The 25,941-nt window shown below is 42.1% G+C and overlaps 1 protein-coding gene across 1 annotated transcript in view; it reads left to right on the forward strand.

Annotated features, from left to right (window-relative positions):
* The first annotated feature begins 1,447 nt into the window (after positions 1-1,447).
* The window catches only part of RHOJ (ras homolog family member J), a 58,892-nt gene continuing 34,398 nt past the window's right edge, over positions 1,448-25,941 (forward strand). Inside the window, exon 1 of the mRNA XM_030484536.1 lies at positions 1,448-2,122. Coding sequence (XP_030340396.1) covers positions 1,948-2,122 — 175 coding nt within the window. The 5' untranslated portion in view covers positions 1,448-1,947. The remainder of the gene's footprint in view (positions 2,123-25,941) is intronic.

The raw sequence follows: 25,941 nt of genomic DNA on the forward strand, positions 1-25,941 counted from the left end.
TCTACACTGCTTACATGTTTTATCCATCTACCACCTCTTGGGGAAGGTGTTCAGAGCAGGTCCAGCATACAGTTAGATCACTGAAGAGCTCTGACAGTGATGGGGCTTAGCCTGTCCAGGGAAGACTGCAGGTGGGTCTGCTGCATCCCTTCACTTCAAAATCATAGATCATCTGGTCCAACCTTTCTTCGCAAAGGATGATCTAGACTAGATGGCCCAGCACCCTGTTCAGCTAAATCTTAAGTGTCCAAAAATTGAAGAATACACAGTTTGGGGCTAAGGAGGTTCATTATTAAGGTTGTGTTTTACTTCTGCAGTCTGGGGCTAAGACAGTTCCTTTTTAAGGTTTTTTGGTCTTTACGCTTCCAGCTATGCATTGCTCCAAGCCTGTATGTGCTTTTGGGCATCTCCTTCTAACCAGGCATGAGCAAGGCAGCGGAAGTGTTTAGCACCGATGTGCTTCCCGGTGGAGTCCCAGCGGGGGGTGTTTCCCCTTTTCAAAGCCTTCAATACTCAGGGAGGGGAAATGCAGCCAGCAGGATGTGCTGGGCTGCTGTACTGGGGTTTATGTTAGTGTATGGCTTGTTTCTGCTGGAAATAGCAAAATCTTTCCTGTGGAAGGAACAGGGAGTTTGGCCCCTTGTGTGCATATACACTGTTACATATTTAAATGGAAAGAAGACTTAGGAGGCACGTGAAACACCAAAACAAAACAGAAGAGGGGACAGGAATCATATAGTTCAAAGCTGGTTTTCTACAGATTGCTATGTGGTGGTTTAATTTTTTTTTATTTATTTATTTTTTTTAATTCCTGGTGCTCTTAATTTCACTTTTTTTCTCTCTCTGTGTTTACATATAAACACTAGGAGGGGAAAAATCCCTCCTCTTCTTTTTTTTTTTTTTTTTATGTGGTTGGGAGTAAACAAACTTCCCGAGTGCCTGAATTGAAAAATCAATTATTTATTCTTTATAACAAAGTTCTTTGAAGAGCTATAGACACAGAAAGTTGACCTTAAACTATTACCTACCCACTATACCTCTTGTCTACTTTCTACCTCCCCCTCTTTCCCCTCCCAAATGAAAGAAAATACCTATCTGAGATCAGAGGAGGTCGCGCCTGAGAACAACAGACAACCCTGAGACACGGGCACAGCTCAGAGCCTCACTGTCCCCCGCCTGGCTGTGTAGGTCCAATACCCGCGACTTCCACAGCCGCTCCAAAATCCTCCACGCCTGTCCCAGTGCTGCAGCCCAAGGAGCAGCTCGATCACGGGATGGAGCAGGAAGCCTGAAAACTTGGGTCTGCAGGGAGACCTCTAGTGTTTTTCTTTCTCCATGTCCTGGCAGAGTTCCTCCAAAGTACAAATACACACAGAGCTCCCATTGTTTGCAGCCGTTCACAAGCCCACTGATCCTAATATGGAATTCAGCAGGAAACCCATGATTTCCTGACACACAGCAAGCTGGAGAAAGAAAGGAAAAACTTCATTAAAAACCTCCAGGCTCTCCTCCATGTTAGAAATGAAATGGAAAATGGAGTGGATTTAACAGGAATCCTTGATTCCTGCAGCCAAGCTGGAGGAAGGGAAACACTAATCAAAGCCTCAGGCTGCTGATATTTTTTAAGTCGCAATAAATACTGAGAACTCCCAGGCAGGATGAAGATTTCCTGACTCGGACGAACGAGAAGGGACAGATAGCTTTTTTATGATATTTCTCTCTGTATATTTAATTTATTCACCTGGATAATTCTCTTTGCTGATCTGGTAATTGTTAGAAGCGGCTGTGACAGCCTGGAAACATTAGTATGATTTCCTGAGTTTGAGATTTGCTGCCCCCCCCTCCAAACTCAGGAAAAGTCAATACAATCGCACTTCATTTTTCCTTCATGTGCACTTGGAAGTCTTGGGAGAAGCAAGAGCAGCGGCAGCAGCAGCAACAGCCAGAATGAACTGCAAGGAAAATGACAACTGCACTGACGGGAGCAGCAATAACACGAAGAAGATGTTAAAATGTGTGGTGGTTGGGGATGGTGCAGTTGGGAAAACCTGTTTGCTGATGAGTTATGCCAATGATGCCTTCCCAGAGGAGTATGTCCCCACTGTGTTTGACCACTATGCAGGTAAGAAAGCATTTTAAAAGAAATTTAATTGAGACCTGCAGGAGAGCCAGGTGGGAGGTAAAGGAAGCTCAAGGAGAGGAGAGGATGGCTCAAAGGAGATGCCTGGGTTACTCCTTGTCCGGGAATGTGATTCAGGCCTGGATGGTAGCCAGGCAGCTTAGATGGCAGCTCATACAATTGGGGCAATGCAGGATTTATTCAGAGAACTTATTTGTTTGCTTCCAATTTTTATTTTAGTTTTGGTGAATAAGCAGTGTTAGGGATGCAATTAAATCCCCTGGATTTTTGGGACAACAAATACAGTTCTGCCTCACTCAATTTGTATTCTTGGTTTGCTTTTGAAATTCTAAAGTTATGAACTTTGCAGGCTGCAGTTATGAAGACTATATGTATATACACTTAAAAATATGTGCTATCAGTGATCTTGTGCCTCATCGCAAATGATGCATAGATTGCAATATTTATATCCTATTTAAAGGATAATTTTTGAGAATATATCCTATTTAAGTAGTAATCTTTGGGAAAACCAGCATAGTCTTCTTCAGTGCTGTCAGAATATAACTCCTTTCAGAGACATTTGTTACTCCATCTATAAATAGATTTTAATGCTATAACTTGATTGTAGGGAAAGCAGAAGTGGTGATTGGTTTGAATACTTTCTTGTGAGGGAATTTGTGGTATAAGAAAAAAAAACGAACATAATCAAGATCATCGATGATGTTCACTGCATCGCTGTGCAAAACAGACTCACAGATTTAAATACAATATTCACAGGCCTCTTTCTGTAGCAGTTACTTACATTACCCAGCTGTGCCCAAAGTTACCATGCAGCTGGTGTGCTAGGCTAAAATTGTTACTCAAACTTCTGCTTAAAGTTTCCTATCTCAAATTCTGCTGGTTTTCTTCTCTCACTGCTCCTTTGGCTTACAGTTGTTATTGTTTATGAGAGCCCTGAAAAACAAATTCTAGAAGCACTGCAAAACTCATTGCTTATCTTGCAGCAACAGTTGGAGTTTCCCTCATTCTCTCCCCACCTCCTTAAAAACTGGATTTTCATAGCATGGCTTATCATAGATTTGGTATTCTGTAATGGGAAAATCTCTGCTTTTGTTCTGGCTTCGTGTCAGGTTTAGCAGATGAACTGGCCGAACAAGCAAGCTGTGTAATTACAGAATCTGATCCATGGAAATGTGAAGTTCTTTTCCTCCACAAGAGTGGGCAGCATCACTGATAATGCAAGCAACGCTTTCTTTCCTCTACCCTTCCCACCAGATAGACCATTTTAGAAAAAAAAACCCTTTACCCAAACAAGATATAGGAAAGCATATTGCATGTTCTAAACACATGCTTGCATGAGCCAAAAACCCTAAGGAAGCCTGGCTGTGTGAATCTATGCCTTATAGTGCAACAGCACCCATTTTCCCATGAAAAGCTGAGATCTCTTATCCTTTACAGCTTCACTTCCCAGCTATACACAGGTTGCGGCACGCACTTGCCCTTCTTTCTCTCCATGCCCTGCAAATACCTCTGTGTACAATAGCTGGTGCCAGACCATGCATGCATCAGCCTGTGGCTGGGTGGTTTTGGTGTGAGCGTGGGGACACACGTGTGCATGGGGCTGTGCACACACACAGGTGCTGATGCCAGACAGGCAGGCTGGCACTCAGAGGGTGCACTACTCTCAGTTTCTCTTCCCTACCCAGCTGCAGGTGACTTGCAGAGACTTGCTTCAATTCCCTTCCCTCTCTGCCAGAAGCAGTAGAAATTGCCAGTGGGCTCAAAAGTTAGTGGTGGAGAGGAGGGCTGAGAGAAGGATAGGAAGACAAAGAATGTCACTGCGTAATCCTTATTTCCTTAGGGTATAAAGTAAAAGCAGTATGAATGCAGTTGAAATCAAGCTCCATTTTCAGGGTTTGAAGTCTTAGACATCTAAAATATCTCCAGCTATTTACAGCACATAAATATAAACTAAGAATGTTTTCAAGGAGAAAGTTCAGAAAGATAAGGGAAAAAATATCTCCATATATTAACATGTTATTCTAAGAAAAGCCCTGTTCAACGGCAGAGGCCAAAACTAGCATTGATCAAAAATGTAATTTCAGGGTTTTGATAAATCCCATCATTTATTAAACCAACTTCACTACAAAACTGCACATAGAATTGAGCAGTGGAAATTACTTCTGGAGCAGAAAAAGTCCCACTCATAAAACATAAAAATATTACATGGCATAAAGCATAACATAACCTATCTAAAATACTGTGGGTATTGGGAGAGAAAAGAGCTCACTTGGGGCAACCTTACTGCTGAGATTATAGACTTCAGAATATTCTGTTGCAGCAGCCCATTCCATATCTATCTGCGTTGCAGCCCATAGTCGAGAGGAAAGGTGGCGCAGCAATACCATGGGCACAGTGGTACCGTGGGCATAGTGATACCAAAGGCACCATGGCACGCAGGGAGGCTTCATACATGGGCAGATCCTGCAGGGTGGTTGAGGCTCTGCAAAATCACTTTTGAATTTACCCCAGGGAACCAGTTTGTCTGCCCCTGCCCTTGCCTCTGCCAAACCCAACTGTTTCAACTTTCCCAGACAAGCTGAAACCATTTGATTCTGGTCTTCCATGCTGGAAATGCTCAAAAGCAATTAATTGCTACAGATGTTTGTGAAGCTGCACTTTCCATTGAAGGTTTTCCACCCAGGTGTTGTTACCAACAGTGGTGTGTTAGCAAGCTCTCCCTCTTGCCTCACCAGGTCACAGCCTGGTTGTGAGTCCCAGGGCATTTACCAATTTCCTTCTTTCTAATGGAAAAAGTAGGGAGGGGGGAAAGCATTAAAAGTTGAGGACTCCAGTGGTGATCTCAGAGCAGTTTCTCACTGACACGACTCCAGCAACTCGGGGGAGACAGTGATACTATCCAGCCCAGCATTGGGAAAAGCTCCAGATGCACCACTGCTGTGGCCAAGGCATTAACCATTCACGGCCCTGCAGCTACATGTACTTGCCCTGCTGTGTTGCATCTTTTTAGCTCCTTCCCTGGGCAGGTTTCCATGGGGCAGGTGAAGCAGGTGAACATACTGGCAAGGGTAGCCAAGAGGAAGCAACCAGCATTTCAGAGGGCTGAGCTCCAACAGTATTAGACCTGTATAGTACTTACCCAGTGCCTTTCACATGAAAGGGCTGGAAAAAACTTTGCAAAATTTGGGCCCAACCTCCCTCTAAGAAATCAAAGGCAGTAGATGGATTTCATCTAGGGAAGGAGCAGGCTTCTTGCAGATAACTCACGCAGCATTCACAACTCGGGTATAGCAATGTCTGGGAAGAAAGGCTGTTGGTGTTTTAACATGTATGCAGCTGCGCTGTACCAAAGTCCAAACCAGTTATTAGCTCCACACTAGTAATATTCTGCCACAGATTTCACCCACAGTCCGCAAAAACAAATTTGTTCAGGGCCGCTTGCCAGGCTTGGGATGTGATGGATGTAGAGTAGGGTCAGAGGCAATGCCAGACAGATGGGAAAGGCAAATTTGTTACTTGAATATGAAAATGGTTTCTTTTGTTGGATGCATGGAAGTTTATGAGTTTGGTTACTTTTCAAGGCATTTTGAAGAGGTTTTGTTGGAGATCAGAGTCCTGGGTTGGTTCCCTCACCTTTGGTGAATTTCCAAAGGTCCACACTGAAAGGGTTTAACCGCAAGATAAATGCTATTTCTGTGGCAGGCAAACCAAAGTGCTATCCCAGTGACAAACAGGATATTACTGGCAATAACTGTAACAATAGAGACTGTTTGGATAGTGAGTAGATGCTTTAACATGCTGGTTCCATTCTGTCTTTTGAACATCAGATGCTGATTTTCCATGAGCAAAGGTCTCTCAGCCGGGGTGACTTGTATTGTGTCTAGCTATGTGAGGTTATAAACGTTTAATTAGGGCTGAGGTTGTACCAACAAAAAAATTCAATTCAACTAGCAGAGTTGGTTTAATAATACCAAAATTAACTGGCTTGCTCTGTGAAATACAGAAGTGAGATGTGTGTTGTTACTTAGGCAGCCACCAAGCATCCCATTTGGTATTCATGAAACCTAAAACCCCAGCAATTTTTAGCATGAAATTTATTCCCCCTAAAATTTATATTCAGGCTTCTTAGAAAGGTGGTCGATGCCCCAAGCCTGTCAGTGTTTAAGAGGGATTTGAACAATGGCCTTAACAACATGCTTTAACTTGGTCAGCCTCAAAGTAGTCAGGCAATTGGACGAGATGATCACTGTAGGTCCCTTCCAACTGGAATTATGCTGTTCTGTTCTGTTCATAAAGTAAATGATAGAATAAATACGACCCTCCCTCCCCTCATGCATCATCACAAACTGGTGAACATTTATAAATAGTGAACCCATTTGAAAAAAATTAGCAGTGGCATGTGATCAGCTAATGAATAGCATACAGAATAGTTCAGCCATGACTGAAGCTCTGTAAATTAAAAGCAATACAGAAGAAGACAGATGTTAATTACTGTTAGCAGACACATTTTTTGTTCTTTAATGATGATTCAATCTAATTTGTCTGACTTCGCACTGAAGTGGGCCAAGGCGGTCACGGGTCTTGCAGAGCAGTGATCACAGCCTTGCTGGTCAGGCAAGCCATGCAAGAAAGGAGTCTTCCGCTCTGGCATTTTTATTAGCATAGGAGCAGTACTACTACTCTTGCCCATAGCAGTCACTTGTACCTGTACAGATCCATATATCTATTATATCCTGCCTGTATGCCACAGCACTGACTCAAATCTGTGTTCCTCATGTTCACCCATGAAAAAGAGCAGTTGGAAGTGAGCTGTTATTGATCCTGGCGCTATCAGTGGCTGGCCACTCTCAGTCACGGGGCAGGCAGGAGCACCCAAGAGAGACAAGTCATGCATTGAGCAGCTTTGCCTTGCACTCTCTCCCCATGTGGGGGGAACCACTAACCAAGACACGGCAGAAACCAGACGGGAGCTGTAACATCCCAAATTTCTCCATCTACAGACACAAGAGCACATCTCTTTACACTTTTGATGTGCTAGTTATTTTTAATTGATAGCTAACGCACACTGATTTCAACCCATCTCTGCTTGCCGTTATGTGTAAGCAATGGCTTAAACCACATACCATTGCTTTTTTCCCCTGTTGAAACTTTATTAGACAGGAAGAGACTGGCCAAGGAGATTTGCAATTTCTGCATGGGTGCTGCTGTGGGAGTCTTCACACTACCACATTCTTGAGACAGTTGTCTCCTATAAAAAGTCTTGGTAGCACATTAGACAAACCCTTCATGCAATGTTTGGGGTCATTAAACTGAAAGAGCTATAAATAGCACTGACAGAGAGCTGTAATGTTTATTTGCATGGATGTTTGCCGTGTGGGTTGGTTTTTTTTTCCTTTTAATGTTCATCCAATTTTGATGGTACAGATTTGAACTTTATCCTTGAGACAAGAAAGCATTGACTCTTTTAAGATCTGGCTCTTTAGACTAGCAGCTACAGAATAGATATTTTCATTTTGCCTCTCAGGAGCTAAAAGAACTTCTCTGCCAATCTTCCTGATACCATCCAGAATAAACCAAGGATCTCAATAAAACATGGAAGGTACAACACAACAGAAAGCCACCAGTGCAATTCAAAGGTTTTCATAGCTGGCTTTTTTGAAGATAAATTTTACAGAACTACTAATTCTTAGGCTCCCCACAGAAGGTTTTTTTCTGTGTCCTGTGTCACATAAACCAGAGGAGATTTAGTGATCCTCAAGCTTTTTCACATCCAGGAAGCCTAGACAGTCTTCGTACCAAAAAAAGGTGCTTTTTGCCTGAATCACCATGGTTATTCCACATTCAGATGAAACAGGCACCTTATACACCCCCAAGCATCTTAAGACCTTTTCCTTCTGAAGGTGTTTTACTGTATGCGAAGACTTGAGATAACTATCGCTCATATCTCTCTTCCTCACCCACATCCCTGTATTGTCCTGTGGGTGCACAATCCACTTGAAGCCCATGGAGACAGAGGTGTGCGCATGCTTTGTGATCCTATTTACTCAGGGTAGATTTGTTTCTGCAGCAGTGGCCTGAGCACTGTGGTGACAAAATCCCTGCTGTCCGCTGGCACTACTGAAATGCAGCTGTGGCTGGGGAGGAGTCTGCAGCAGCTGAACTGCTTTCTACCTTTGCCTTTGGCTTTGTTATACAGCTTCTCTTTGTACTCTTGCCATTCCTGGTTTGATTTTACACTGACAAACTTTATGCTACAACGAGACATGAGAGAGTTCTCCACCAATCCCTCCCATACCCACCAGCATCCTGCTGATCACTCAGGACTCGGCCCAGAAGCTGCTGCAGCCCTATGCAGAGAACTCATTTCTTCATCCAGTATCAGCAGTCAATGGTTATCCTTGTGCATCAAGCACAGCAGGGACAACATTGTCCCATGGATGACATTTACAGTCTAAAAACTAGATATAGAGAATAATCAAACTACAATGCACATCAGGAAGGATAGTGCCAGGAATTAGAGGAGTAGATGAAGCAGCCATGTTATTTTATCCAGACTTATCTACCCTAAATTCCACCTAAGCCCCTCTGTCTATTATTTTGTATTAGCTATGTGGTGTTTGAAGGTCAATAGGAAACACAAAGAATACTAAGCAAGGAGTTAGACCATTTGAATGTGTATTCATGGTTTGGATGTCTTATGATGGGGGTTTTTTAAGGTCAGTCACAGTCCAGAGGGAATGGGTTGGAAAGATAAGAAAGTCAAGTGGCTTAAAAAGAGATATTGCTTTGCATGGTACGTGATTAACCCAGAGATCTTATTACTGTACAGAAGTTACAGAGGACACAATTTTAACAAGGTTTGGAAAAAGGAAGGTTGGACCAGATATGAGGGAGATTGAGTGTTATCATAAGCTAATGAAAGACTTCTGCAAGAGACAATAAAATGTGATCTGACACCGCCTTCTGTCAGAGGCCAGGATAAGACCTAAATTTTGTCTGATGAATGGCAAATTATCTTAAACCTGCTCAGTGCTACCTCAGAGATGAAGTCTTAATTCCCTGGGCTGTGAGTTTGGCCTAATTCAGCACTCTTGTGCTCAGTGTTGTAAAAAGCGACTTTTTTGGAATGACTCTTCTGATAAATGGATGGGCAAACATATTTTAAAATTTTGCTTATGTAGCAATTGACTGCTGCAAAGAGACCTGGAGCACAAAAAGGATTTACAGCGGAAGTGATGAGAAAATGACCCTTTTCTTCTCCACTACTGCAAGACAGTTAGTCTTTCCCTCCACTTCTAATGAGTGTAACGTTGCAGGAGGTGACATCAACTGAGAAAACCAAAACTGAAACTGTGGCCTCTGGCCTGTGCAGGACAATTTCTGCAATTGAACTAACAATCTCATCCACTATCTTAAAATCAATAATTAGCTCAGTTTCTGTGGCCAGCCATCCACACCACTTACAGGGCAAAACCACTTACAGGTGGTGCCCAACCAGGCATGTGTTGACAGCCAGGTAGATGCTTTTCAGCAGCAGATGCTCCACATGTAGGAAAGAGAAACAAAAATTTAGCAAAGAAGTCTAAACAACCAAAATTCCTAGACATATACAGACTTCTTCGTTTCTGCAGATGTGGCAGTGTTTTTACTAAATCACTGTTATGATGACTTAGTTACTGATTAAGTCAATGCAAAATATCTCCACTAAAACTTCCTTCTCATTTTCTGTTCTCTTGATAAACCTTAATACCTTGGTGTCTGTACTAGTAATACACATCGTTGTTATCATGGACCACTTTGTATATTTTGCCCTGCAGGCAGTGCCTTTCCTATGTTCTAACTTTCCAGTTGTTATGGCCAGATCTAATGACATCATGGAAATGGCAAGGGATGAGGAAGAGCAAACATATTTCCTTCAATTGTTCTGTTCAGACGAAGTCATTAAACAGTAATGACATCTCCTGTCAAATTCTTATTCATCTTTGCAATGAAGAAAATCCAAGTTATTATATTTCTAGTTTCTTTGTAAGAGTGACCATTCACCAGTCTCCTTTCATATATATTGTTCTTGTGTTCCAGGCTATAGGTCTTCCAGCTAAGTCAGGGAATAACTTACTGAAAAATGAAAGCTTTATGAATTGTCACCCCAAGTTTTATCCCAAGTGGCACTGAATGAATGGATTCTTGACCAGATTTATGAAGTGAACTGGTATTCTTCTCTCTTTTTTCCCCAAATAAGATCAGGGAAAATGGGTTTTAAAATAATGTCCAGTAATCAAAAGCTAAAAAAAAACATAATAAAATATTTACCTTATTTATTACCCAGTATCATTTACATTCAAATTCAGAAGTGTCTCACCCTAGACAAGCCATGCTACCAACAGTCTTGGCTGAATGCAGAGACTAGACCTTATGTGCAGCTTCTACATGTGCTAAATGCTCAAGGACCATTCCTCAGCCAATGACTTTCCCACATACCTAGGTGGACAAGAAAGCTCTCTCAGATCTGAGAATGAATAATTCTTACTGCAGTCCCAAGCACCATCTGTCATGTCTCAGTAGTGAGGATACAGCCAGGTAGGTGTGGCAGAAGGGAGAACTCAAGGATACAATCCAACCATGTGGTTGCTACCACCTTTTGCTGAAATGGATGCAGATTTCATTATGCAGTCCTGAGTATTTTTTCTGCAGCATACATACTCATAGATTCATGAACAAGAGCAAAACCCTTTTCTTAGTCAGTTATCCCTTTTCTTGTACAGATAGCACTGTGGGCGTGGAAAGTCGTCATACGAGAGTAGGCAAGATGGCTCAGAAGAGTCCTGGGGAGGACACAGTGCCATCTGCACCCTGTGACACTTGCTGGGAAGTGGTGTCCCCAGCTAGTCCCCGTAGCCAAAGTGGTGTAGTTGGGGTCCTAGGGAAGGGAAAGGCATGAAAGATGATGAGAGCTTGGTATTTCAGCTAGTACAGTTCCCCAGACTTAGTGTGGACCTAGTGCACCAGGAAATCCAGCAGTGAGGTTGCCCAAGGTTTCCCCTTCTGTGTTGGGGACTGGCACAGCAATGAATCCAGAAATATGAAACATGCCAACTGGTCTCAGGGGAGGATAAGGCTGGAAAAACCATTCACTCACAGGAGAAGCACTGGGAAGAAAAGAAAAAAGCAACTCCCAAAGGAGGGAGGTAGACAGCTGTAAAAATATTCCCAAGCACAGTGGCACAGGAGGCACAGTCAGAAGGGTGTTATCTTGGGAGCAGGAGGGGAAGAGCTGTACCAGGATCCTCACTCCTGGTTCAGGACAGCATGTGAGTTTATAATGGAAATAGCAGTCCCAGTCATGAACATAGGAGCCAGCACTTCAGCATCTGAAAGAGTTAAAGAGGGCTGTGTAGAGAGGCTGGACAGCAAGGTCCTGCCACGGTTCAGGAGGATGCCTGAGATGACTCACTAAAACTACTTTCCATCCCCTGAATTCTGAGGGGACAGAGGCCACGTCACTTGTTAAAGACTCTCTGGCACAGACATCCAGCTATAACTTTGAAGTAATGATATTAACAGTATCTGCTAATGCTCAGCTTTCTGCAGACTTTAAGGACAAGAACAACCACTTCAGCAATGAGTGGGAAAACATACATGTTCAAACATAACATTAATTTTTATCCCCTGGGAGATGGGACAAAAAGAGCATCTATTTACAGTAATAATGCTGCTTTGCTGAGAACAGACCATAAGGAAAATCCCATAAGATCGGAAAATGTGTTTTAAGTTCATGGACTGTCCCATGCTCCAGCTCCAGAGCGGGCAGCCGTCCAGCTGCTGTGAGCAGCTCTGTCCTCAAAGGCCAGACCCTCCCCATTTTGGATACTCTGGGTTTATGAGCAATCTCCCCAGCTCCGTTTCAGAACTGTCTAGCTTACCTCAGCAGTTTTTCCTTCAGTAACTAAGCCAGAGTCAATGTCTTTTTCCAATCTAATGCCATCCAGAGGGACCTTAACAGGCCTGAGAGCTGGGCCCGTGCAAACTTCATGAAGCTCAACAAGGCCAAGGGCACGGTCCTGCATGTAGGTTGGGGAAATCCTAAGCACAAATACAGGTTGGGTGGACAGTGGATTGAGAGCAGCCCTGAGGAGAAGGACTTGGGGGTGTTGGTTGATGAGAAGCTCAACATGAGCCGACAGTGTGCGCTTGCAGCCGAGAAAGCCAACCAGATGCTGGACTGCATCGAAGGAGGGTTTCCAGCTGGTCAGGGAAGGTGACTCTGACCCTCTGCTCTGCTGAGGCCCCACCTGCAATACTGCATCCAGCACTGGGGTCCCCAGCATAAGAAGGTTGTGGACCGGTTGGAGTGAGTCCAGAGGATGATCCGAGGGCTGGAGCACCTCTCCTATGGAGGCACGCTGAGAGAGTTGGGGTTGTTCAGCTTGGAGGAGAGAAGGCTCTGGGCAGACCTTTCAGCCTTCCAGTACCTAAAAGGGATGACAAGAAATCTGGAGAGGGACTTTTGACAAGGGCCTATAGTGACGGGGCAAGAGGGAATGGCCTTAAGGTCAAAGAAGATTAGGTATTAAGCCCATGGCAGGGGGGTTGGAACTAGATGATCTTTAAGGTCCCTTCCAGCCCAAACCATTCTATGATTCTATGATAATTCTGGGAGGCCAGTTACTTGAGACGCTGTCCATGAGCAGCAAAATGCAGAAACTGGATTTTTCATTGAAAAGGTGAGGTGTTTCCACCAGGGAATCTCAGCTCTGGAGCAAACTCACACTGAAAATGCCTCCTGAGACCATATATTTTTTTGCTGTATGTATCAAGCAATGGCTTGTGGAAATAATGCCCAGGACTTTGTCTTGGCCATTTGAGCTTAGACAGGAGCGCTGCTATTGACAGGTTGGGTTGTATGATCCTGCATCCCAAACAGTCCATATGGACACAGAAATTTCACTGAAGACTCAGGGTCTATCTACATATAGGTTAAAAAGTACCTTTAGAGAGGTATTTTGTAATTGTGTCTTTATTTTTGTTAACTTATAACTACACATAGACCTTTTCAGCTATATCAAAATACAAAGGATACTATAGAATTGTTTGTAATTTCTATCTAGTTTAACCCCTTTTTTGCTCTCTGAAAACTTGCCATTCAAATTTTCAGAAAAAACATGAACAAAATCTAGGAGGGTATTTGTATGCTCTTTTTTAAGCTCTTAGAAAGACCCTTTACCTTCACACTCTGCCGTGCTTTGTGCTGTGTATGTAACCAGTAAATCTCAAAATCAAGTACAATTCCCTTCATCTTGTTGCCTTCTCGTTACTTCTCAGAATATTTGAAGCCTGTTCTAGGAATACAAGAGAGTAATATCTCTCATTAAAAAATGTATGTGAAATATAGCTTTAAGAAAGTGATTTTCCAGGAGTACTGTCCACGAAATAGGCTCAAACTCAACATTAGAAGGGGAGTTCATATTCCAAAAAATATTCAGCTAATCTTCCAGAAACCAGGCCTTATGGAAAAACTCCAAATTAGCCGAGCCAGTTCATAATATCACTAACGTGGAGAATTTCCCTTGCCGTGCATAGAAATATTCTCTGATGGAGTGTGCCACTTGGAGATCTTCTGGGAATTTACCTAAGCCATTCAGTTTGGTTGAAGTCCAGAGGGGCGAGGTTGCTGTGGTTCTTGTTATTTTAATATTTTAGAGTGCTAAGTGCATTTTCTCCCTCAACCCTCCCTCCTGGGAAACTGCTAAAATGGTGAAATAATTCATTCTTCCATTATTTGAAGCTTATCGCCCAATTTATTTCTTTTCCTGTAAAGAGCTTGTTGTAGCAATACTGTAAGTCCCTCCTGATGCTTCCAAGGAAGTAAGAAGTGATGAGGAGTGTGAATACAGAATGAGGTCCCCAATCTGAAATAATGTTTGTCAGAGGAAATCTATGCCAAAAAAATGGTGGAACAGGAATAACTTGTGTTGTCTCCATATGGTGCTCCCAACTGGGTTTCTCTCCTGTGCCCGCTATTTAAATGCATGAATGTGAGAGATTAATGCAAAAAGACCCCAAGTCTTGCGACAATTTTGCAAGGAAAAACATATTTTGAGAGTATGCTTAACAGGGTGGAAACTGCTGAGGACACAAGGGAACCTTGTCTCTAGCTAAGTGTATTCACAGTATGTCACTGTGAGGTGCCTGAGACAGTTCATACAAAGACCGCCTGTCTAGGGAGCACTTTGTACCTTCCATCACATTAAGTCCTTCCAGGTCTTGATCCTCTTACTACAGTTCCCTCCATCTTTCAGAATGAATAGCTGCATTTCCTTTTTTGGTATTTATTTTCCACATTGCCATTTTTCTCAAAGAATAGGGTCTTCCCACCTGAAATACTAGAGAAAAAGACAGTTTGTCTTTCCGAAGCATGCCTGGGTGCAGCATGGGACATGGAGCTGGCCAGAACTAGATATGGGTCCTGCAGAGCCATCTCTGAGCTAGCTGGGTCCAAAACCAAGCCACAGGCATTGCATACATAGCGGCTGCCCACAAGCACTGGGTGATAATTATTACCGTGTGTCTCTTCTGATTTCCTCAAGTGCTGTCAAGCTGATGAGGGCTACAGCCACCCAAGATATGAGAGCAGATGTTCTTGCCTTCTGACAGATGTCAACTTTACCTAATGGAAAATGCCATCTGAGATGAGTGAAAACCAGTGTGCAGCCAGTCAGGTTTTTGCAGGACAGTCATGGGGTCACCTCTCAGTGACCACTATCCATTGCAGACATTGCAGAGATCATCCAGCAGCCATGTCTTTTCTGGCAAACTCCTGCCACACATACTATAAAAAAATTAGCTCAGCATTGCATGTAAGCTATTGAAGGTCAAAAGAGCCAAGAAGCTGCATGAAAAACAAAAAAAAGCCCAGGAAAAAAAGAGAGAAGAACTGGAGGAGGGTGGGAAAGAAATGCACATCCTTAGAGGATGGAGGGGAAAGGTATGTTTAAGAGAAGACAGTCCAGAAGCAATCCATAAATCATAAAACAAGTGATTTGTAACAACTATGTTTTGGGCAATATGACTCATGATTTTGAACTTTTGGGGTTAGCAAAAGTTCTGGCCAGAGCATTTTTGATGAGCTATCCCACCAGGAGAAAATGCTGATTCATGAAAGCTGAAGCATTTTTTTAATAGTTGGAAGGACAAATTCTTGAGGTCCCGGGCCCTCTGGTTATTTCTGACAGTGCAGCAAGAAGGACTTAAATTGAAAACATAATATCTGAAGGTTTTGTTTTCATTCCACTGTAAAATGAAAATAAATTGTAAAACCTCAGAAGTTGTCGCAAAGCAGAATTATCATCCCCCTGGCCAGTTCTAGTTGCTTACTGTTATTATCCTTTTTACAGTTACTGTATTGTAATCATTATTATCCAAGGGCAGGCTTACTCCCACTTCCTTTAAAAGAAATGTTTGTGCAACAGACAAAAATTTCCAAGGAAAATGCCTCAAATAGTGTGAGCTCAGGTGTGGTTTTAGGCTCTTTCAACATCAAGAGCTGCAACCATTGCAGGGAGAGCTTGGCAATAGTTGCAAGCCTTGGCAAACCTAATGGCAGTACCCAGCAAACACTTAGGAGAAAAGTCTTCAAGCTGTCACTCATTGTGTCTTTAATGTCTCTGGTACAGGCTACCTACAGAGTGGGGTTTTTCTCCTCCTCTTCTTTGATGACTTTTGTCATCACATTACTGACTAATAAATCCACATTTCTAATTAATAAGACCACATAGGTTGGATTTCCAGAAGAAGGAAGTTATCCCAAGAGCTCTCAAAAGTTTTCAAAGTATATTTTCCCTCCACCAAACACAATCTTGCTCCAGCCAGTGGTTCCCAAAGTTAGTGACACTGGAACAAGGACTTATCTGTGTTGCCCAGTGGACATGGAGGGAGGTGTCTGTGGCCACATTCTAGTAATGCTGCTTGTATATTATGGAGGGAATATATAGTAAAAGACCTGATTGCGAGCTCATGCCACATAAAGTTAGGAAGGACACCATTGTGGCTAGGGGAATTGAGTTATGTGCAATAAGTCTGAACTTGAAATTCAACCTATATTCCAGCTTCTGAGATCATTTACGGTCTGGTCACTTTCAGTATCCCTCCCGTATAGCTGCATTTCTGCCATCTGTCACATTAACAAACCAAGATGCTGCTGTTTGATAGAAAGGATTCATTCCATAATCTAGAAGTTAAAAGTCTGTCCTTCCCAGGAGCTTCTCAACAGAGGGCTCAAAATCCTGTCCTAGTATGAATTACATCTGACCTAAGTAAGTTCATTTTTGGGTCTCTGAATTTCAGAAATTTGAATTTCAGATGTTCTATATGGGCAACCCTTTTTAATGTGCTTCTGCTGTGAGCTGTCAGGCAAGAACAAAAACAGAGACATCAGAGGTAATGAAAAGGCACCACCAATGGTGCCTAATGTATTTCTTCCATAGAAGAGCTAGAAGCGTAACCTGAAAGAGACTGGTTTCATTTCCCAGTGAGCATGGTGGGTGTGGGTACCTGAAATTAGATATAGTCTCTATTAGCTGTAAATATTTATGCTTATTGCCATAATACTAGCTTTTAGTCTGATGATCTTCAATATGAGGAAATGGTGGTAAATACATTTTGATATTGAAAACAGAGGAAATAGTATTTAGGCAATCCTTTTGAAGGTTAGCTATGAACCCACACAAACTGCGGGTTCATCTGGAAGGCTCACAGAGCTGGGGCCAAGCAAATCTAAGGCAGGAAACCCTTAAAGAAGTGAAGGAATGTGTGGCATATAACAAAAGGCCAACAAGTAGATGAATAAAGTAATGGAAAGATGCAGATAATTTCCTTAATGCATTTCTGAGCAAACTTCTAAGCTCCCAGGAAATCAGAATGAAGATACTTATGACACAACAGATAAATTCTCAAGAAGGAAATACCAATTTTCCCCTTATATATTAGCAGGAGATGCAAGAAAATGTTCATATAATAATAATTGCATGATCTATTTTTGTCAGACTTATTAGATTACAGAGAAGCCATATGTTGGGGATGTTTGTTCCCAGATTTCTTCCTTTGCTATATTACTTTATATATGCAGTTAGAGAGGTACCAATAGTTTCCACTTCAGGGAATTTTCTTCCAAAATATTTGCACCAATGCCTTTTGATAAGAAAGACAATAGTCCTAATGCCACCATTTCACAAATGCAACTCCTATTGATTCTGGGGGCTAGTAAATGAGCTTTATTTCTCTCCATGGTTTAATTAATATATATAGAAGAAAAAGAGGTTTGTCAGCAGGGGAATATAGATGCCTTCTTGGCATGGGGCAGGGGCACTCTGGTATTGGAAAATCTCCCATATACCTTCTCAGAGAAAGGCAGGTCTGCCGTAATCCCAGTAAGGGCCAGATTTCACCAGCAACAATAAGAGAGAACAGTAACAGGAATTCAGAAAGTCAGGGCAGATCACGTGAAAAAATGTGCAAAGCCTATAGGGAACCTGGAACTTGGCATTCTGCTGTATAATACAGTCATTCCTGGGGTAGAAAAAATGTAGTTGGCTGGAAGAGTTTTCTCTCTTGTCTGGGCACCTCAAGCTGTAGCCAGATATGAGAGGATGGAAAATATACATCTTCCTCTCTCTCTTAAGAAAACTTAAGTCAGAGTTTTGGAAGCCACCTTGTAGAGCTGGAGACCTTATTCAAATTCAATTTGAAAATAAGCATTTTGGGTTCCTTGGAAAAATCCCTCCCCTCATTTGATTCCCAAGAGGTTCAAATCTCCTCAGTCAGCTTCCTGAGCTGCTGAAGGTTCCCAATTCTTACATGGCCAACAGTCCTGTCACAGACATCAGGGTCTTCTCTGCAGCATGGCAGCAAGCCCATTCCTCAACACCACCCCATTAGATTATAAAATGTTTCATTCAAATGCTCATTAAATCTTTGACTATAGAAGCACAAGTGCTAAGCAGGAGTCTCAGTATCAGAGACTCTTATTAGCTGTAGAAGAGGATGTTAGACATACCACAATTTTTGCAATCACCCATTTGGAGGAAAAATCACAGATTCCCTTAGGTCAGCAAAAATATCTGGTAACTGGGTGATGAACACTGACACGGGGAGTGCAATGGATACACTCCAGATGTCTCTTCAATATCCAATGGAATTTATATCCACCCATTGACAGATGGGAAACTTCAGTTCTGGAGGGGGAAAAAAAAAATAAAATATATATATATATATGGATTGAGTTTATAGTAAGGTAGCCAAGACTAGATTTTCTTTTTGTCATCTTGCTATTTCTAGAAATACCTCCCTCTGCCCTATTGGAACTCCAGAGCGTATATATCCCAGACATGGAGCTGGCTTTAAAAAAACAGATCTTAAACTAGGAAGAAGTAAGCCTATGGAGATCAATATGTCTGAAGGAACAGGGGTGGAAAAACTCCAGAGAAAAGTGCTTATGAAGGAAAGCAGATTTTCTAGAAAAAAATCTGCAGTTTGCCATCATCCACATACTCTAAGGTAAGGAAAGAGCTTTTTGAAGTGAGAGAACATACATGGCAACACAGGCTGGAGGACTGTTCAAAAGGATACAGCCCTGAGACTGTTCTTGAAAGTATTGTTTCACCTTGTTAAAGAATTACAAAATGAATAGTAAGCTTACGATGATGAAATTATACATAGGATAAAATTAACTTGTCCCCAGTGTTTTCCTGCTACTAAAAGAAGACATGTAATTTTCCGTAACCAGCCCCCAGATTACTTTAACACTGGCTTTCTGGATACAAATCCATCATTGACCAGGTATATCCTGTGAGGTGTCTGACTTCATCAATCTTGTTATTAAACAACAGGGAGTCTGCTCAGACACCCTAAGCTGCCTTATAAACGTAACAGTAATAATTTAGCATTTTAACTGAAAGAAAGGAGCTTGAAGAGATATATAGGCATACATTTCCTGACAGTTTCCTCATCTTAATTTCTCCAGAGAGTCTTAGCAGTGGTCAAGCCATCCATTTTCCAGAATCTGCTCCCAAACTCAAAGTCCAAAGATCCTGCGTTTACAGACGAATGTCACTGTTCTGAAAGGGCAGAGATTTTGAGAAATCCCTTTGTTCTGAAATCCTCTTAAAACCAATCCAAACCAGTTTCTCAGTGATTCTCACTGGTGTGGTATAAACAAGATTTCATTCTCATATCTTTGCCATTTGCTCACTGCTTTCCCCACAGAAATGGCACCATCTGGCCATTATTATTTCACACTCTGGAGAGTTCAAATGTTCAAATGTTCATCAGCTCTCCAGTTCTGTGAGCTTTCATTACCAAGAGCAAGAGAGATTTCTGGGCTGTTTGGTCAAAAGCCACACTTCATATATGACCACAGCATAATAATGCATACACTGCCTAATGTTAAATAATTCATTGCACGCTATTGAATGCTGAAAAATAAAATGAGCCACCGTTATTTTAGATTATCTTGATCATTAAAGCCCTACGGGCAGCAGGCATCACAGCAGTTAATAGTAACAGTATTTAATATTAAGTAGTAGGATATATTAAGTAAATATTGTTTGACCCATAAATAGTCTCTAGTATAAGCACAGTAATACATGAGAGCTCACAGATTTTATATAAAAGCAGGTTTGTGTCAATACTCATATTTTATTTGGAGGGAAACACTGGCATTGGGAGGGTCACACAGCTGCAGAGCAGGAATCAAGGCCAAATCAACTGTGTCACAGACCAAAGCTTTACCCACAAGCCACCCCTTCTGCCATCCCATGTGCGCACAAGTTGCTCCTGCCTTTATTTTTCACCTGGAAGAGTTCAAAGTTTAAGCCCTGTTTTCTTTGCCAAAACACTTCCCAGCTGGCCATATACATCATGATTGCTTCTCTGTATGTTTCAGCATCTGTTCATTGAAATATGGTCTTCTAAAGGCAACATGCCTGTTGTCACAGCTGGGGATTTCATCCTCTGCCCCAAAACCTTTCCAGCTGGGCAACCAGGCTTTCCCTTTACTCCTCTTCAGGCTGTTTCTCACAGCCTGGCTGAGTCCATGCTCACACAAGTTATGTTGGAGATTGTTGAAATCTGTCCTGAGGGAAACAGCAGAAATAAGAGGATGAAGGACCACAGACCATTGCACCCTCATGTGCTTTCTGCCACTAGCAACCACCCTCCATGTGTACCAGCAAGACTTCATTCAGCCCCCACGCAGATGTAAGCATATGTTCGCCTCCATCCACATCAGGAAGCCCAACCTTCCTATAAGTGTGTTAACAGTCATCTGGATTTAAACAGTAATTAAAGATAAGCACACGCTTGCATGTTTTGCTGAAACAACCCCAGAATGAAGAAAGTCTGAATTACGCAATATGAAAATAATACTCTTCATTTATTAAGCATGTCTTGACAGTCCATAAAAAAATTCTGGAGCTTTCTTCTTGGCCAAATACTTCTCCCACTTCATACCATAGGTATGCTCCAGTTGTGCTGGTAGCAAAATGGCAATATTATGACTCATTTCATATTGTAGGCTGGAAGTACCATATTTTGTTCCAGAAAGAAATGCGTAAGATTTAAAAGGCAGCTTTCTGTAAACTATACTCAAGTATCTGCTGGAGCACATTTTGATCAGTTGCACCATCCAGTCCCTTTTCAGCTACAGCCCTGGCTGTTCTTATTTTTAAATTTATAACTGTGCTGTGAATATAGCATGTCCAAATTAACTTACCGTGATAAGTGAGAGAGTTAAATGATTTTTTTGTGTTTCCTCCCAGAGTAATTCTCATGGCAGTAATGCTGCCACACACTTTTGCCATCAGTTCAGTGTTGTGTCTGTGCTGAAGCACTCAGGCACAAATGAAATGATGCTGTTCTTGTGTCTCATCAGGGCCATTAAAGCAATCCAAACCTTTTTGGTTTTCAGTCTACAGGGAGTGGAAATTATCATCCTCCCTCTTTGGTTTTGCATGAATTGTATGAGGTTTGCCCACCAAGACTACCATGGGCCGAAGGTTTAGATATAAGTTTCTTTTGATGGTGGGATAGAAGTGAAAAGCAAATTAATTCCCAGTATTTAACAGATGATGCAAAATCCCTATGCTGTTTGGTACCCACAAGTTTCATTCATAACAATCAAGCATTGTCCCTCTACATAGGTACAGACATCAGCTAGCATCACTGCTCTCATCAGACCCGAACTGGAAACTTCAGGAGGGCACATGGCAATTCCTAAAACATACACAGGGTTAGAACCAAACCGTGGGAAACAAGTTCAGCCCTAGTGAGAGACCCCCAGCGTCTCTCACTAGGACTGCAGCATTTCGAAATACAACTGCCATGTCTCAAAATCAAAGGTGCGTGGACTGTTGCTGATGTTTACTCTGTAAGTGTCTTGAACACTCACCATGTTTTTCACTTGTGACAAGCAAAGACCACGTGGCAGGGCTTTGTGAGCCACACCAGCCAGCCATGCTTTCTAGGGCTTGCCTTTTAAAGGATAGCATCAGTATACTTATCTGGAGCACACAGAAATAATGTAAAATGTTCGAGGTTCCTGTACACCCAGGCCTAGCAGCTGAAAGGTATGTCTCCTTTCTGCAATTCAGATTTTATACCTGTGGTTTGTGTTTAACCAGGAAGGGCCCCGACCACGGTTGGCACATCTCAGCAACCATTACACATCAAAGAAATCAGTGCAGATGGGACAGTGCTGTAAGCCTCTAGCCTGCCTTGCCTTGGTTTCTAGCCAGAGATCCTTCCACCCTCCTCAACCAACTCATAAACCCCGAGCTTCACTGGGATCAGCTGCACCTGATGCTTTTGGTTCAGGGCCACATTCCTCGAGAGAACTTTGAGTCCTCCAAAGGGTCTGCTCCAAGCAGATTTTTTTCCTCATAGGAAAATGACGGTGCAGAATACAGGAGACTTCCTTCAGAGGATATATGTGCAGATAAAGCCTTAAAACTGATGCTTATGTAGAAACAGTTGGATGGCAGATAGAGGCATTTCGCTTTTGGTGGCAGCATCCTCACTAGTCCAAAACCAACACTCCCCATCTGGCTCTGCAAGCTGCCTACCTCTGAGAAAGCACCATGCTCCCATGGGTGCAAACTGGGGTTGCACACAGCACCTGCATAAGCATGGGGAAGGGCACTGCAGGATTAAAAAGATAGGGTATCAATGTGGAAACACACATCCTGTAAGACCTGGAATTATTTTGCTCTGTGTCAAATCATTCTTCTAAAGAATGCTCTTGAAATGGAAAGTATCCCAGAAGGTCACAAAAATAATAGAAGGTTTAGAAAATAAGGTCGGTAGGAAAAAGCTTCCAGTATTATAAACATCAAGGCTGGGGATCGTGTGGTAAAAAATAATACGGTCCGAAGGGACTAGTGAGGAACAGAGAATAGGAAGCTCAGGGCAGAAGGGAACCTTTTTGTTAAGGAGTTCGTACAGAGAGAATAGCCTAAATGACCTCCAACAGCCCAAAATGTAGATAACAGTTTTTTAGTCAAATGCATACTGTAATCTGTGGGCCAGCTGTAAAACTAAATAAACTGCTTCATGAAATTCATGTGGCACGGTCATTGCATACACTGTTCAAAGCAAGACTGAGCACGAAGTGAATGCTCATTTACATGGCCCAACAGCACATCTTTACCTCCAAAAGTCATGCTATCAGATTTTCTTCTGTTTATCTGGTTGAATAAGAATCTACAATAATATCCAACAAAAGCCATTACACCCTCAACCCACTGTGATGGTTGGAGAGTGAATAGGCACAGTAAAACAACCTTCACAGCATCCCTCCTTCTTGAATTCAGTGAAAGGCTCATGTAGAAGGGCGTGTCTTTGATATCCCATTTGCTGTACATGTCTTTGATATCCCATTTGCTGTTATTATAGCCTCTGGTTTTAAGTTTTAAACCTTCTAATGGTGTAATAATGAGCTTTCCGTTTCTTTGCTGACGTGGTTGATGCCTGCAGGTTATTGAGTTTAAAAGCCAAAACACACATAGAAAATTTGCTTCAGGGTTGAAAAAATATATATCGTATTGGAAGGGTGGGATTTAACTAGCTTTTGTTCTCCCAAATCTCACATAAATAAGCATGCTCATACATATCTCCCAGTACAAGGCAAGCAAAATCAAGAGTGGCTGTTCAAACTGGAATCTTACTAGTCCCTGGTGGGTGGCAGGAACATATGTGCCAGTTAGTAGGCTTGAAATTCAATACTTTGCTTCACAAAATGACCACACAGATCAGATGAGAGATTGCCACTCACTGAAAGAAATGTTGTGTACTAGGCCAGATCCTGACAGCCTTAGCCACGTGGGCCAGTGTTTGCCTGTCCTGGGACTGCAGCTGCGTTCATGGTCAGTACCTGCATCAGGATTTGGTGCAGACCTGTTTTGGTCTTCAGCTGTATTATTTGTCATTGAGTTGTTCTCAACAAATACACAACAACAATCTGTAGAGACTGATGCAAAATAAAAATAATAATAAAAAACTCCAACCACACAGCAAAACAAGTAATTTCCAAATCCTGTAGTGGATAATACTTTATGATCCGTGAAATAGCTGTAATACAAAACAAAACAAAAAAAAAAGAATTTAAGGTTTTGAATTATCCCTATCACTACATTATAACCATATAACTATACACTGAAACACATATTCTGCCTTCGTAAAACTTCTGGTGTCATTTCTCAGCCATTCAAAGCAGCCATTAAATGATGCTAGGAAACAGTCTGCATTGTCTGCTATATTGCCTGCCTCCTCCCCCTCTGCTTTTGTGTTTTCTTCCTCTCTCGTCCTCCTCCTCCCAATCAATTTCAGAACTATAAAATATCACTGCCTGCCTCAAACTGAGAGCAATTCCACTGAAGTAAAACCTGACAGAGGTGGAATTCTTCAAATGGTGAAGGAATCTCATGGTCAGAGAAGGGGTCAAAGCCAGTGTATGGCAAGTGTCTTAGTCACTAAAGCCAGTAATGGCAGTGAGCATGCAAAAGTGTTGTTAATGATGCTGGTGACATGAGAAGAGAGTGCTGTTAATCTGCAAAGACTGCCTGAATGTCTTTCTGCATGTGTATGTGAGGGGGTGTGTATGTAAATATGTGCCTGTTAAAAAACCAGGAATTTTAGAATGCTAATTATTGGTGCAAATGAGTCCCTTACTACTACAGCTTCCACGCCTTCTCGTAAAAGTATGTGCAAATCTTCTCCTTTGTGGAAAACAATTCATATCTAAATGTATATGGCCAGATGGGCATGGTAACTCATTGCTGCTTGAGTCACAAAATCATTGAAAAAAAGCATTATTAAGACAGGCCCTTCCCAAACTATCCAAGGACTGGTTTCTGATTTTAGTAGTTGTTTTAAATGATGTTAAGTTTTGCTTGATATAGAGAATCAAAGGGACAACTGCGTTTCCAGAGCAGCACTGACGTCTTAGGACAAAATGATGGAAATTTTCAAAAAACACCGGGAGAGCATAGAAAAGCTCATCACAATGATTTCGCTGTCATTGCTCAGTCATTTTCCCGGGCACAGCTGATGGAGGGCTGTGCCACTGGAGGTGGAATTTCAATTAATGACTTAACATTACAGTAACTAGGAACTGTAAGAAAAACTTGTGGAAGCAAGACAGCCATATTAACCATATTTATGAACTTGCATTCAGGCTGTGCCTGGAAAGGACAATACGGTCTTTTCTATTAAATATGGAAAGCTGAGTACAACAGAGCCATTTTCCTAAGCATGTTGTAGACAGTGGAGCCATTGGCTGGTTTTCACATTGTGCAAAGCTCAGCCTTGCTACTCACAGCAGATGGAGTCCCCATTATATTCCAGAGGCAGTATGCATACATCTGTGCATGGCATACAGTCCAAATTCACCTCTTTTCTGAAATGGAAATGAGTCCAGTTTCTCCAGTACTTAGGACTTCTGAAAGCTTCTTCCTGAAGCATATTTTTTTTCCTTTCCCCTACTTTCTTCATCCATACGTATGAGGTGAGCAACAGTTCTTGTGCCTGGCCTAAAGGCAGGAAAGTATCCCAGCCAGCAAGATTAGCTGGAATCATCTTTATTTGTCATTATGTGCAGCCCATGAGCTCACCTTCAGAGCAAGGGCAAACTCTGCCCTGGTGATCTGAGGGTTCAAAGCAGTGCCCTAAACTTCATTTGTCATTTGGTGTTGGATCACACTAGCCATGTGCTACTTGAGAGGTGATTTCTATATAGCCACAGAAGGGGCATCGCCCCGTATCAGCCTTGTACTTCAGGAGTTTGAAGCTGCTGTAATTTATCAGCACGACTGAACTCCAAATGAGCATTTTCTTCTGCTTTGGCTGACCTCAAACACCAGTTTAAACCATCTAACAAGGCTTACGATTTTTTTCTTTTTTTATATTCAAAGTGACAGCTCTTGAGCCTTCTTGGCAAAGTGTCATTACTATCCTAAAGAAGGATCTCCGAAACCAGAGCATAATGGAGTACAGAGGCGGTGTACACCCATACCTACTTTGCACACTGATTTCACTTTTAAAGGTGACAGTTAACCCTCATTACTGGGTTGTTATTACCCTTCTAGTTGCGTATGCTGTGAATTACAGTCAGTGTCTAAGTTCAGACTAGGAAGAGTCTTAGAAGCCAGTTCCTGCCTTCAATACAGTCAGCAGGACTTTTCCATTAACTCAGTGGGATTCAACCCAAGAGGGACTTCAGAAATGCTGGAAACACCAAAGAAGAGTAAATATAACCA

Source organism: Strigops habroptila, chromosome 4 (genome assembly GCF_004027225.2).
Source record: "Strigops habroptila isolate Jane chromosome 4, bStrHab1.2.pri, whole genome shotgun sequence".
NCBI lineage: Eukaryota > Metazoa > Chordata > Aves > Psittaciformes > Psittacidae > Strigops > Strigops habroptila.